The sequence below is a fragment of the Mastigoproctus giganteus genome, chromosome 8 (genome assembly GCF_048544385.1).
Source record: "Mastigoproctus giganteus isolate SK-2022 chromosome 8, ASM4854438v1, whole genome shotgun sequence".
NCBI classification, from domain to species: Eukaryota; Metazoa; Arthropoda; class Arachnida; order Uropygi; family Thelyphonidae; genus Mastigoproctus; species Mastigoproctus giganteus.
This window is the reverse complement of record NC_143582.1, coordinates 85,563,814-85,579,751: the sequence shown is the minus strand read 5'-3', so window position 1 is coordinate 85,579,751 and position 15,938 is coordinate 85,563,814. Positions and strand designations below refer to the sequence as shown.

General features: G+C 36.4%; 1 protein-coding gene across 2 annotated transcripts in view; it reads right to left on the bottom strand.

The window, feature by feature from the left end:
• LOC150081694 (vesicle-associated membrane protein 7-like) overlaps positions 1–15,938 on the bottom strand; it is an 81,388-nt gene that overhangs the window by 23,966 nt on the left and 41,484 nt on the right. For both annotated transcript variants that reach the window (XM_090379559.1, XM_090379558.1), the window contains exon 5: positions 12,875–13,033. In XM_090379559.1, coding sequence (XP_090235685.1) covers positions 12,875–13,033 — 159 coding nt within the window. The remainder of the gene's footprint in view (positions 1–12,874; positions 13,034–15,938) is intronic.

The window sequence follows — 15,938 nt, the reverse complement described above, 5'->3', positions numbered from 1 at the left end:
TCAGTATCTTCTTCAGCGGCGAAAAACATTTTTAAATGATTCATCTGTACGAGAGCTTCTTCTATTTTCATCGGTGGTTCGTCGTTAATATGTTCTTCGACAGAATGACCTCCTTCCATTTCTTCATCCTCATGAGGAACTTCTTGAAAAATATCGATGATAATGTCGTTGATATCTAGAGCACCATCTTCTATAGTGAGGTTTGAGTCTATATCTTTGTAGCCAGGGTCACTTGCAGCGGAAGTATCGTACATTATCAATAGATGGTGAAGTTCTTGTTCTTCTTGGTGCTCCACATTGCTGTTCACAACTTCAATTTTTGCGTTTGAGAAGCCAGACTTTACAAAACAGTTCACGACAGTTTGTTTTCTAATTGCGTTTACTGAAGAGGAAATCCATTGAATCGCATCTAGGATGCTGATTTTCTTCGCAAGGTCACTCGCACATGTTACATCGTTCATGTTTGCAATGAGATGTCTTAAAACACGTTTTCTGTAGTGAAGTTTAAAATTTTTTATTATCCCTTGATTCAAGGGCTGACACTCTGCAGATGTGTTTGGTGGCAGAAAAACGATTTGAATGTTGGACAATTCAATGTGCGAGTGAGATGCAGCATTATCCATGAAAAGAATAATTTTTCTGTTTTGGTTAAAGTGATTTATCCATTCGCTCATGATATCTCGTGTCATCCACGCTTTTTTATTAGACTTCCAGTCAACATCCAAAAGATTCAACTTTATGCCCTTGAAACAACGAGGATTTTGTGGGTTTCCTATAACAAGAGGTTGTTCAAAGTCTCCCAGCATATTTGTACACAATAGTACAGTCAAGCGTTCCTTAGAAATTTTTCCGCCCTGACACTATTTTTTTACGCATTAATGAGTTAGATTTTATCTTTTAAAGTTAAATGTTTACGAGAAGACATTGTGCACTTCACACAACACTGAACAAAACTGAAACGACAAAAGGCCAACCATATTCTCCCCCCCCCCCCCTGCACACACTGAATTCATCAGAAGTTTTACACATGCCTTAAAATTCTTGAAAAAGGGTTTAGAACCACGACGTAAACCTTGATAAAATTCAGAGAATCAGAAATAGAAAATAAACACACGATTGAGGCAATACGTGGAAGAAACGTTCCTAGAAAAAGGGCCGTGAGCTCGCCTGCTGTCCGTTATGGGGAGATCAAATTAAGTGCTAATCCGAATGAAACAGTGCAGATTGCCTCTCCGCGTCCGTTACAGAGAATGTCCGCTAGACAGAAGCTGCAAACATGTTAAAACCAATGGAGGTGAGTTGGGGAATTTGAAAATGTCCACTGTAGAGAGATGTCCGTTAAAAGTTTCACTGTATACATACAAACACCTCCCTGACCTCCCCAGAAGAGTTAATTAATCTTCTGTCTCCCATCCTGTCCATATGTTCATTCTATCTTAAATTTGTTTCATTTACTAATTTAGATATTTGTTACCATGATTTGTTCTTATTTCCTCATTTGTAATATGAGGAAAGAAGATTTGCCATTGCTGTTATCTGTTAAGTTACATTTCTCTTCACCCTCTAGCTGTGCACTTAGTTGTAACCTACACATCTAAAACTTAAATATCTATTAGAATTAACATCATTGTGAATTTTTAGTGTTCTAAAACTATGACATTCATTTTCAATCTCCCCCACTGATTTTCTTTTAATTGGAAAAAATTATTTTCACCATGTATGTCAAAAATTTGTTATGATAACTTTCCATAGTTTTGGTTTCCTTTTTTCACTCATTCACAATGCCGAGATTGGCTGCATAGCTGGAAGAATGTGTTTTTTTTTTTTAACCCAATAAAGTTGTTTCTAATGATGTTTTTCGATCTTACCATAAAATATAATGTTGGAATTAAGAATAACTTTTTAAAAGTTTATCATTTTAAACAATTCCTTGACCTGGCGTCTTATACTTCCTGCTTTATTTACTCAATTGATTGTTTATTTACAAGTTTAATCTTACATCTCTAATAAAGATTATTCCTAGATATACAAAATTAAATTACTAACTTCTTACACTTTTGGTTATTTATTAATACTTAATTTTTCTTGTCTCTTTTAACAAACATATCTTTTGTTTTTGTGTAAATCATTTTCATGTCAGTTCTCTACAATCTTAATTCAATTTATTTAAATATTCTCGAAATTTGTATGCGCTACTATTTAACAGCACACCATATGCATAAATAACGGTGTTCCAATTTTTATATCCCACATTACCAAACTTTGTCAGTAATTCAAGTTCTTTTATTAAATAGTTTGGGAAAATTTTAAAAAAATAAATGACAATAAGGTGCAGCCCTGCCTCATTACAAGTTTAACTTTCAATCATTTCCAATGCTTTCTTCAATTGCCACTGCACTTTTTATTCTTGTTAAAAGCATAAGTTTGATGTCACAATTTTCTAAGATTTCAAAGAATAGATTTCTAGTTACTTTATGGCATACTTTTCAAGATCAACAAATGCTGAATACATGTTCATTTTACGTTCCCAAGACTCTCCTATAATTCTTCTTAGTACAAATTGATCCTAGCATTTCCAGTTTGGACTGAAACATGACTTCTTCCCCAATATTAGATTCAACAATATTTCTAACTGTTTTCTCTAAGAGACTCTGCATAGGTTTTACCTAGTATACTAAGCAATGAAATTCCTTTGTAATTTCCACATTCAATGTTATTTCCCCTTTTTGTATACTGTTATAAAATTTTTTGTCTTGGTCTTATCTTCTGGAACTAGTCCTGTGTAAGATAATACAGTTGGGAAATGAACTAGAAAAAAATGTAAGCACAATGACCATATTTTCTCTTCAGGTCTAATTCCATCTGCACCTGTTGCTATACTTGTTATTTTCCAAGACTGTTTTTGCCTCAATAATATACACTATCCAAATTTCCCATATTTTATTTATTTCCTGTTCTTCAATGATGTCTTCAGTTATTCAATTATCAAAGTATCTGCTCCATACGTATAAAAACATCCTTCACTTCAATTTTAACTTCACATTTATCATTTCTAATCAACTTAGGGATCCCACTTGGTACTTCAGTCCACTCTGAAAAATATTCATTTACAACAACTGTCTCCTGTTCTTCAACCAAAGCTGAACCCACTGATGGGTCTTCCTTGTTATCCTCATCTGCTGTAATTTATATAACAATCTTTCATGAGGAATGTGAAGGATTACCTTTTCAGATAACTGTTATCAAAAGCATTGCATATAAAAAACCACATCAAATTCCAGATATATAATGCATTATGAAGAAGTATAATACTTCACAATATTATAAAATTTTCTGTTATTTATAAATGTGACTTAAGCGATTCAGAGTAAATATTAATTGCATGATTTAACATTATATGCTCCTGTAGCACTGACCTTCATTGCACAGTGTGTTCGATTTAATATTGATCAAGATCAGCGAGCAGTACCATATGGTACCACGAGAATTGCTTAAATTTTAGACAGGAGGTCAGTTAAATTCACTGTTAAATTCAATAGCATTAGCATTAGCAGAGGCATTTGATGCAAGAAAGCAAGCTTATGCAGCATCAGCCAAAAAAAAAAAACCACTTCCATTTCACCCCTCTGTTCGTTCAAAATACCTGTCCAGCTGAGCCTTAAACTTATTTAGGCTATCAACCTCCACCACAAGGGATGGAAGTCTGTTCCACCAACCAACCACCCGCTGGCTAAAGGCAAATTTCCGCACATCTATCCTACATCTGTCTTTCCTCAATTTGAATTTATGCCCTCTCAGGTGATTTTTCTGAGCTAGAGGAAGAATCCCATCAGCATTGAGCATGCTTAAACCATTCAAGGCTTTATACACCTCTATCAGATCACCTCGCTGGTGCCTAGTCTCCAGACACTGTAATTTGCAAAACTTAAGCCTTTCTTCGTAAGAGCACCCCTTTGTTCCATTCACTAATCTTTTGCCCTTCTCTGTACTCGTTCCAGCAGCTCTACATCCTTCTTGAAATGAGGCCTCCAGACCTGTATACAGTACTCTAGGTGTGGCCTGACCATCGCCTTATACAATAGAATAATCACCTCCTTATCCCTGCTGGAAAAATTCCTGTATATCATTGACAATACTCCATGAGCTACTCTTGCAGCCAGTCTGCACTGCTCAGAGAACTTCATATCTGCCTGCACAACCACCCCCAAGTCCCTTTCATTCTCTACCACTGTCAGTGTTGTACCACAGAGTTGATACGTTGCTCTGGGGTTGCTGTTTCCCATGTGTAGTACTTTACATTTGTCAATGTTAAACTTCATTTGCCACCTCTCAGCCCATCTGCTCAACCTTTCCAGATCCTGTTGCAGCAGCATAGTGTCAGTAGTATCCTTGACAACCCTGCCAACCTTTGTATCGTCTGCAAACTTGGACATTAAGCCCGATATACCATCATCAATATCATTTATAAATACAGAAAACAATAATGGACCCAACACTGAGCCCTGAGGGACTCCACTAATAACATCAGTCCACGATGAGCAGTGTCCATTGATTACCACTCTCTGTCTTCTCCCCCTCAACCACCCCTTTATCCATAGCAGCAATTTGCCTCCAATGTCACACTGCTCCAATTTGTGTAGCAGTCTTCCATGTGCAACAGTATCAAATGCCTTTCTAAGATCCAAGTATATAATATCAAAGTTATTCCCTGCATCCAGTTCTTTTGTGACTGCATCATAGTATCCAATCAAGTTGGTCAGGCAAGACTTCCCCTTAACAAAACCATGCTGTGTCTGAGCTATAACTGAAGTCTTGTCTAAATGATCCTGCAGTGCTTCTTTAACCAGTGCCTCCATTAATTTTCCTGGAACAGAAGTTAAGCTCACAGGTCTATAATTACTTGTGTCAGCCTTTGATCCTCCTTTGTGAATTGGGGTCACATTTGCACATTTCCAGTCTATGGGTACCTCCCCTGAGTCCAAGGAAGCTCTCATAATTATGGCTAAGGGTTTGCTTACTTCCTTTGCTGCCTCCTTTAATATAACTGGATAGATCCCATCCACCTCGGGTGCCTTTCTTGGGTTTATCTTCGACAGTTTCTCCTCCACTTTACTCCCAGTTATTTCAAGATTCTGTAGCTTACTGCTAGAGTTGAATACACCTCTGGCATTCCCCTCGCTGAATAACTCCTCATGTGTGAATGTCGATGCAAAATATTCATTTAGTTTGTTAGCTACCTGAGCAGGATCATCAACAGATGACCCATCAATATCAAGTGGACCAATCTGATTCATCCCCTTCCTTCTAGAGTTTACATAAGTAAAGAACTCTTTGCTGTTTTTCTTTGCATCCCTTGCCAAGGATTTCTCGTAATCTGCCTTCGCCTGCCTAACCTCTTTTGTAACTTGGTTGCATATCAACTTGTATCTATCATAGGCTTCTGTGTCATGTGTTAATTTGTAAGTATCCCATGCATTTTTCTTCTCTGCCATATGCCTCATTAGGTCATCTGACATCCATTTTGGCCTAAACCTTGAACAATATTTCTTAGTTGGTATGTAAAGCCTAGTAGCTTCCAAGATACGTTCTTTGAATGCTTCCCATTTTGAATTTGCTGTTGGTAACATCATCAGTTGGTCCCACTGTATAGAATTTAAATACTGTCTCAGTCCATCGTAGTTGCCTTTACAGAAGCAATAACCCTTCCCTTTACCCCTAATGGTAGTTACCTCTTTGAGTAAATCCCACTTCAGCACACTGTGATCACTGCCACCTAGTGGTTCATTTATCTGCAGATTCTTAATGCATGAAGAATCACTGCTGATAATCAAATCAAGAGTATTACTCCCTCTAGTTGCCTCCCGAACATGCTGATGTACAAAACAATCATCCAATAAATCCACAAAAGCCCTGCTAGTGTGTGAGTAACCAGCCCCCAAATTCCAGTCAATATCTGGGAAATTAAAATCTCCCATTATAAGACACTCTGATTTACTGGCCCACTCTATTTCCCTGTACAGTTCCTTATTATACTCATCAGAGTCATTAGGCCTATAGCACACTCCTACTCTCAATTTTGATCTCCCAATGTTTATGTCACAACAAACTGACTCCACACTGCACTGTCCAGCGATGTCGACTGGCTTCACTTCCTTGGTTTTTATGTGTTTCTTCACTAATAGCATAACCCCTCCCCCCTTCCTATCCTTTCTGTAGACGTTGTACTCCCCAAATTGCAGTTCTGCATCCCTTATATCTGTGTGACACCACGTCTCTGATATCCCAACAATATCTGCCTTCGATGTTTTGAGCAATACCTCAAATTCATCAAATTTATTTACTAAACTCCTAGCATTGGTGTACACGCAAGTATACCTGCACCTGTTTCTATTCTTAGCTACCCTAACACAACCCATGTGTTTACTTGTACCGCAATGGCTCCCAGCAGTCTCTGAAATACCATGCATCTTGTTTTTCAGGCTTCTGCTCATTCTAATAGAAGCAGTGCAAGAATCTCTTTCACCTCTGCCAGTGGCTACTGTCAATCTATTGGTCTTTGTCTCCCCTCAAGCTAGCAGTTTTCCGACCCACCTAACACTGCCTCGATAGCATCAGCAAATATTCTTGCACCCTTTCTATTTAAGTGTATCCCATCCCTGTAGAAGCAATCTCTCCTGTTAACAAGTACAGTCCAGGCTGAAAAAAATTCTACCCCTTGAGCCTTGCACAATCTTTCCAGGGCCGAACTGATCGACAAGGCTCTCATCATATACTCCCTCCTATCGTGTCTGGGCAATTCTGCCCAGACACGATAGGCCGAATTGCCCAGACATGAGGTCCTAGGGAGAACACTGTAATGTCAGCTGTTTCTTATATCTGACTGTTTCATAACCTGATCATAATAATTTACCAATTTTTTTCAGGATTCTGACCAAAATTTTGTAAAGATCATCCCTTCATGAAACTATGCTGAGACACATTTAGTATACCATTCTTGTCAAGATACGAGGAGTAATCATTTAATTTGCAGACTGGTGCAAGATTTTACTGTGCGAACTTTCCATAACTGCCGCTAGAGACATTCTTCCTAACCACTACTGAGCAGACTGTGCGTATGCCAGGACTTGTTGAGCTAGTGAGCTAGTGTTGAGCTTGTGTGAAGAGTTTTTTTTAGCTGCATGTCACTGATGATCATTTAAGCAAGTATCATGTCATACATACAGATTGAACAGCAATATGCGATTCATTATTGTCAGATGGGGCTTAAATGCATTGAAAATAGTTAAAGAGATGAATGAAGCATATGGAGTGTCTTGGCAGGATGGCCACATTCTGGTGTGACCAAAATATCCAGTGTGAAGTGGTTTCTCCATCAAGAAAATGCCAGAACCAATACAGCTAATATTGTGCAGGCAGTGATCACTGCCATAGGTGTTGAGGTTTTGCCACTTCCCCACTTATTCACTGCACTTAGCACCCCCATGCGATTACTTCCTGTTTCCACGTCTGAAGAAAGCCCTGAAAGGCAAGTATTCTGCGTCCAACACAACGATGCTTGCAGAGCCACAATGGAAACACTTTGCAGTCTTTTGAAAAATGGCTTGCAAGAAGCATTTAATGCATAGGTACGACGGAGGCGAACATGTATAAAGTTCAAGGGAGAGTATTTCGAGAAGGAGACATCTACACAAGATCCAGCTGATGACAGTTAAGATAAGATCTCGCACCAGTCCACAAATTAAATGATCACCCCTTGTATATATGGAATCTATGGTTAATGTATTGAATCTTTAACCACAGATTCCATAATCTTACCAAAAACAAAAGTCAAACTCACTGGTCTATAATTGCTCATCAGATCTTTAACTCCTCTCTTATGGACTGGGGAGGCATTGGCACTTCTCTTGTTTGAGGGAATAATCCCCAAATCTAATGATGATCTCGTTAACATTACTAATGACCAGATGCACTTACATCTTTTTCAGTATAACTGGAGGTATACCCAATCTGCCATGGAACTTTACACTCCCTTAGCCTCATTAGTTTTTCAGATATGTGCTTCTGATTTCATTGTCACTTATTTTATAATAGTTCAACACAGCTCCCTATTTCACTTTGGAACTAATGTGGTTTCAACAGTAAAGATAGTTGCATAATACTTGTTCCAATTGGCTGCCATTTTGGCTGGATTACTGATTATCCTACCACTTAGACCCCATGCTAGGTTGATTGAATTTACTCTCTTCTTTGCAATCACATGAGTAGAAGTATTTTTCCCTGTTCTTAACTTTCTTTGCCAATGATTTTTCATATTCAGCTTTTACAAGTCTTATCCCATCAGTAGTATTATTACTTACTTGCACATCGTTAATGTATGAAGCAGTGTTGCACAACAGCTTGCAACTGTCCCATGCTTTTTTCCTTTTGCTCAATGTATTTTGGCTCTCTCATCCATTTTGTATCTTTCTTTTCCATTACTTCTCAACTGAGACTTGTGTTTTGTACCTCCAGTAATGTAATACAATGCATTAGTATCAAGTTGCAAATAGTAATACCACTAATTAATACAGCTCAAGAAATATCCAAGTCCACCATAGTCCACTTCCTTCAATTAAAACTGACTTCTTTCTTTGATGACCAAAATTTCTTTTGACACTAGCCATTTTATACAATTACGATCATTCCTGGATACTGCATCTTGAAGTATTGTTTTTTTGAAAGTACTTGGATCCTTGGTGAGAACTAGATCAAGGATAAGATATTTGACTTCCTTGTGCTTTCTCTAGCATGTTTGAATAAACATGCTAGTTCATCCAAGAAACTACTCCTGCTATGTATACTTTATGTTCACACAATTTACAATCTATAAGAAGGAAATTAAAACCACTCATAATAATACAGTTGTTCTCACTTTCCAGAAGAAATTTATATTGAATAAGATCTTTGGAATTGCTTGGTCTATAACAAACCCACACTCATCCTTCCATTACTACTAGTCATTTCATAGCACATGGCCTAAACATCTGCATGGACTTGATCAGGCTCTGGGAATAGTCTTGTTGCTTTCAAGCAACCTTTGACCAGTAGCATACTTTCCACCACCTCTTTTTGCCTTCCTGTTTCTCCAGAACACACAATGCACTCAGTGAAATGAAGTTGATCATCCCTATCACAGTATTGCATGCACCATGCTTCAGTTATTCCTACAATATCTGATCATAAGCTCAAGTTAACTGATTTAATTAACAACACTACTAATCATTACTATATAGAAAGGTAAAGTTTTTTTTTTTTTGTCAAATTATTATCCTAATTTTTATTTATTTATTATCCTAATACATCTCTTACAGTTATTTATCAAAGTCATTCTCTGTGGCATACAACTGCTGGAGATTGTTGTCTAATTCATTGGGTCTTTCCTGATATATAGAATTAAAGTATCCCACAAAATACTTGAGGTAGGTGCAAGTGTAAATTTGGTCAATATCCTTAATCCGAGTCTTAACAGAGACTTCCATGTCCTCCTCCCAATCTGAATTAGCAGTTCCCCTGAACTCTTAGGGTCTCCTTATGGAAAAGATACTTGTATATATCCTGTTCAAGTGAATTTTGTTACATAAGATTTGCAGGGGGGGGGTCTCTCTCAAGTCTTGAGTTAAGCCTTTGTTGCACAATCCCTGCTGTCATGTCTGGGAAGAAGTGCAGTTACAGTGAAACCCCTAGAGTGGACATCACTGGGTCAGAAGAAAGTGCTCGCTATAAGATATCTACTTTGCATAGGTCAGTGTAGCCAATTTTAATCATGGACAATTATACCACTTACTAGTATTAGTCAATATTCATCATTTTTGCTCAATTTTTTTTTTCAGATGGCTAGAAGCTTTCTAGATGTAGGTGTGGAGGAGAATGGAAAGGGTAAACAGAGTGAGTAATGAGGAAGTATTGGGGAAAATAGAAGAGAGAACATTAGTAAAAGAAATAAGGCAAAAGAGCTTTATAGGACATGTTTTAAGAAGAGAAAGCATGTTGAGGAAAGTCACTGAGGGGAAGAGCTGTTGGAAGGAGATTTGGAATGATGGATTAGATGGGAACAGGGCAGAGAACTTGAAGAGAGAATTTTTTTTAATATAATAGGATATTAATAAATTACCCTCCCCATTAAAGGAGAGGGGAATTTATTACCATCCATTTTTAACCAAAACCTCTACATTTTTAAATTTCTGCATACAGCTCTGCTGCAAACAGAACAAAATTTAATTTCTTAAAAAAATTAGCATGCAATCAATGTAATGCCTAGGAACATTTTCACTAGTATTCCAAGGGAAGATCTGCATACATGAAAAAACTTCATATATAATTACTTAACGTTCCGCTAGTGCATCTTTTTTTTTTAACATGAAGCCTAAGAAACAGATAGACTCAACTTCTATTTCCCAAATGACAACTGCGTTTTTATAATTCGGTTCATTTAAGTGAAAAATAACATAGTATGTGCAAGAAAAACGGGTTGTCATTTGCTTTTTGTGAAAATTTGATAGCGACCCACCAGTTGTTCATCTCGCCACGTGGCACTAAGTATTGTCGATGAATGGGAATAAGTGCCAGTGAGTCGCCAATGTGCACGCTCAAATTACTTCCTGGTACTGCCACCAGCATTGTTTTCCAATTTGTTCATACTCTGCGAGACTGACAATAGTTATTGCCTCCATATTGACTTCATTTCAAATATGTGCACGTGTGGAGAACATTTTTATTTATCACTATAATCTACAGATTGAGGTAAACTCTTTAGATATTTCGAATCTTCGTTTATCGTATTTATAGATATCTATTTCTAAAAAGTTTTGAAATGAACCACTCCTCTTTTTACGGAGTATGAGCTAAAGATGAATGTTTGATGAATAGAAGTGACAGTAATGATTTAGATGAACCTCTTTTGAAAGAAAAAGGTGCCCGAAAACATGATGAAATCGTCCAGGGACATCGAGAACAGAGAAGCCACAAAATTTCTTTAGTAATGAATCAGACGACGAGTCAGAATTAGATGATTTTTTTAGCATTAGCAAAGGCACATGATGCAAGAAAGCAAGCTTATATAGCATCAGCCAAAAAAAAAAAAAAAAAAAAAATCTAATTTCACCCATCCACTCGCTCCAAATGTTTGTCTAGTTCTGTCTGGAATCTAATTTAAGCTATCAACTTCTACAATGACAGATCGAAGTTTGTTCCAGCAATCAACCACACGCTGGCTAAAGGCAAACTTCCGCACATCTATCCTACAACTGTCTTTCCTCAATTTGAATCTATGCCCTCTCAGGCAATTATTCTGAGCAAGAGGAAGAATCCCATCAGCACTGAGCATGCTCAAACCATTCAAGGCTTTATACACCTCAATCAGATCACCTCACAGGTGCCTAATCTCCAGACTGGAATTTGCAAAACTTAAGCCTTTCTTCATAATAGCAACCCTTTGTTCCATTCACTAACATTGTTGCCCTTCTCTGTACTTGTTCCAACAGCTCCATATCCTTCTTAAAATGAGGCCTCATTTTAAGAAGGATATTATACAGATTATAGGATATTACACAATTCATTGTACAAATATTGACAATTATGCTTTAATACTAGTAAATACAAGGTTCTATATTTGGGTTATGATAATCCAAGTTAATACAATTGAACACTGAAGTTTTTTCAATAGCATTGTAAGGTAGCTGGGGCAGGGCACAGCCTACCATCAGTAATATATTTTGCTATAAGAGAATTATCCCACTGCGCAATTCAATGTCCAGTTCATATCTTAAATATGGTACACAGGTCTGCAAGTTTCATTTCAATAAGGATAATGATTTGCTTGGAAGGTTGAGTTGTGAATGCAAAGAGATACTTTTACAGGAAGGGATTACTGTTCTGTAAGCTAAAAAGTTTAGAAATTAGGCATTTACACATGGATCTGATTGAAGTATTTAAAAAATTGAGTTGAGTTGAGTGAACTTGTGATGGACATATCTTCTCTTTCTAGGATTACACACACACAATAGGATACATATGCAAATTATGGAAGATGATTAGATTGGACCGTAAAAGAGCAAACAGCTACTGGAATATGTTACTCCCTGGCCCTGTAGAGTCAGAGAGCTCATATAGGTTTATAGCAGGATTAGGTAAATATTTAGAATTGGATAAAATATAAAACTAGAGAGATGCTGCATAAGCCTTACTTCATTGCATTATATTCCATTTTATTAACAAATTATAGAATTAAAAAGCAAAACCAATGGAAGGAAAAAACAGACTAACAGCCACAAGGCACTGGCAACTGCTGGATACATCACATTTTCATTACCACCGAATGCAATGCTGAATGGAAAAACTGGAATTGCCAGAATGTATAATGGAACTGAAATGGAAAGAAACTAAAAAAAAAATATATATATAGAAAAGTAAATACCTTCTGGAAGAAACACCTACTGAACAGAACTGGTTTTAGAATCTGGATCTGAAGTCAAGAGTACAAGGGGTAACTAAATAATTTTATAATGGCTGAAAGAGAAATATAGGATGGACTCTGTTAATTACACATGAATAATGCTAGAGTTTAAATCAAAAGCTTCTCATTACAGTGAAGGAAAAAAAGAAAGAAAAAGGATGATATGTTAGAATAAAAGAATGCTTTCTTTCTTGCCAGCAGACCTAGGTAACATAATTATCAAAGGAAAATTAGAAGCTAAAAATTCACAAATACAAGTATCAATTTATATACATTTAATTAAGTATTCTTAGTGAAAATTTATAAAAGTGACTAATTCGGTGGAAATGAAACTTTTCCTCTCCAACCAAAATACATCCTTTACTTAAATGCAAAACAACTTACTGATGCTTCTAGTTCATTTGTTTTATCTAAAATCGATTCCAGCTTATCTCCTCTTTCTATAACCTTTTCGATGTTGTGGGTCATCACTTCTTTTACTTCATTTACCTGTGCTTTCAACTTTCCTATGTTGTCACCGTCATACTCATCACTATACCTTTCCTTATAAAGGAAAAACATGCAAATGTTTAAATGTTTATTTTGGCTAAATATTAGACTGTACATCATTACAAAATATTTCACCTAAAATAATAATACAGTAAAATATACAAGATATGGTAAAAAAAAGTTCAGCTGCTTTAGGCAAATACTTATTTTTCTCATTTGTTATGGAACCACACACACACACACACACACACTATTATTTGGTAACTTTTGACTGACATTTCCCATCATGTCATACCCACCTTATTCACTAACTTGACACCATGAAACTTTTAGATATTTCTGAAATAAAAAACAGAACATGAAAGGAAAACAATCTGAATAAATTCAAGAAAACCTGTCAAACATGACAGATGTGTATAGGTGCACTGTTAATATTGAAGAAGATTAACAAATGTAAGCTGATTAACAAATGATTAACAAATCATTGAATAAAATTATTTTTGCAACATTCACTGAACTTTTTGATTGTTTGTGAAGTGGACAAGTTAAACCTTGCTATATTAATAGCAACCAAAATTTCAAGCAAGACACAAATGAACCTCTGTAGGAGACTAGGGTGAATGGAAATTATGTTGCCATTAATATGGGTGAACAGTTATTACAGAAAAAGATAACCATGGAAAAATTAATATTAAAAATAACCTATAATACCACAAGTACTGTTAGTCTGCTGTCTCAACTCATTCTTCAAGCAGAATACACCTTACAAAGTACAGGTGTAACATATAAATAGGACAACCTCAGGACTTGGAAACTGACAGTTACTGGACTTTCAGTTTTTGGATAATAAATCCAACCATGAAATGACAAAATTCAAGTACTGATAAAGAGAGAATGCATTGGTTGTGTAGCAGTCTATTTTTTTCGAAAAATTTTACTGCATTTTATTTTTATTTATTCTTTTATCCCTTAGGGCACTGGCCAATATTTGGAAATGAAAAACTTGGCACTGAAGTTACCAAAGCAATTCACCCCTAAAAAACTGCTCCAGTAATATTCCATTAAAAAATAATAATAAAATAGCAAGAAAAAAAATAGGGTATTTTTTAATACTTCTTTTAGAAATAAATGTAAAAGGCTATTAGAACCCTGTCTCCAGTGGTGTAGCCAGGATAGGGTCTACAGGTACACTGTACCCCAATGCTAAAATCTGGTATTGTGGCACTTTTTAGCATTAGGCAAATGGGGTCTTTTTTGTGAATGTGCCCCGATGACAAAAAAATCCTGGCGATGCCACTGCCTGCCTCCCATGTGACTGGCACGAAACACTTTCCCAATGTTTTGGCAGCTATGAGACAATTTTCTGCTAATAATGGAATATCTTCAACTGCCTTGAAATAAACGTAATAAAAAAAAAAAAAAAAAGATTTAAAAACCCCATTCATAGAAGAAACACTTAATAATCTAAATTTTAATGAAATTTAGAAACATTTTTAAGAAACACATGGAATAATGTCAATTTATCTGGAAATCTTGAGAAAGGAGCCAAGGCAGCTTAGTTTTCAGCTTTCACATACCTGAACTACACTGCCAGCCACTTGTACTCTTGGAGATTGAATGAAAGTGGAAATTGTGAACAAAATTTCTGTAGCTCTGATGATACCTTTAATACAGTACATGCATGCCTAATTTAATCATTAAAACATTAAACAGCTTTATACAGTAAGTAATTAGAAATGCAGGAGTAACAAATATAGCCACAATGAATGCGGGAAAAGTTTTCCATGAACCACAAGCAAATTTTGTTCTAGGGTTTGACTCTTCTCTTCTCTCTCTCTCTCTCTCTCTCTCTCTCTCTCTCTCTCTCTCTCTCTCTCTCTCTCTCTCTCTCTCTCTCTCTCTCTCTCTCTCTCTCTCTCTCTCTCTCTCCCCCCCCCCCCCACAGGGCAACACAAATGATATGGTACAGAGATACTCATTTCAAAAAGGAGTAGAGATTTAATTAATATAAAGATTAATAAAACTTAATATCAATAACAATTAATTTTAAAAGCAAATACGTGCATGGTAAGGCCACTAACTTGCACTGCCAAAAGAGTTGAAGTACAAAAATATAAACTAAACTGCCCGCCTTTGTTAACAATTTAGTAAAGGTCATTTTCCCTGCCAACAAATTCCAGTGGCCAAAAGGACTTTACCACTACTAATATATCAGCTGTTTGGAGTCAATTTTATGCAGAGTTTGAAAATGAAAATAATTCTTAAAATTTCACTTCACAATTTCTACATATGTTTTTGTATTTACCCATAATATGTATACAGGTAGTTGTTATTTGGTTTTTAGGAGCATTAGCAACTAAGGCCATATTGCTCCGGGGATATGCAGTGGTCATCCCCTGACCTTTCCTCATCCACCGTATTTGGTGGTCACAGGCTCAAACCCCGGTCTCATCAAGAAGGGTGTGCTACGCACTGCTGCTCCTGCCCACCTGGCTATGGAGGTGCCTACAGGTAGTTCCCGACTTTGAGTTAATTCGTTCCGCACAAGCTTAAAGCTGGAATTTATTTCCCATAGACAATGTTAAATAAAAGTCAACGAAACATTAGTTCATGCTTAAACAATGGTTTATTTAGCCAAATAAATGAAATCATAGCCTTTAAAAATCAAGCAAATTTTATTTATGTCATACAAATGTTAAAGAATGTTTATTCTTCTTCATCATCATCATGACTAAATATTAATATACCTATTGCCACATGAGGTATACATGCATCAAATGGGCTTTTATATATCAAATAAAAAACCCAGATTGCTAGATGGAAAAAGTTTTTCATCCCACAACCCTTGACAAATACTGACTACCAACAATGGTATGAAAAACAAAGTTCCACTTGTTTAGACAAGGTTCAAACTTAGGGGGTGTGTGTGTGTGTGTGTGCACGCGCACTGGAAGGATGG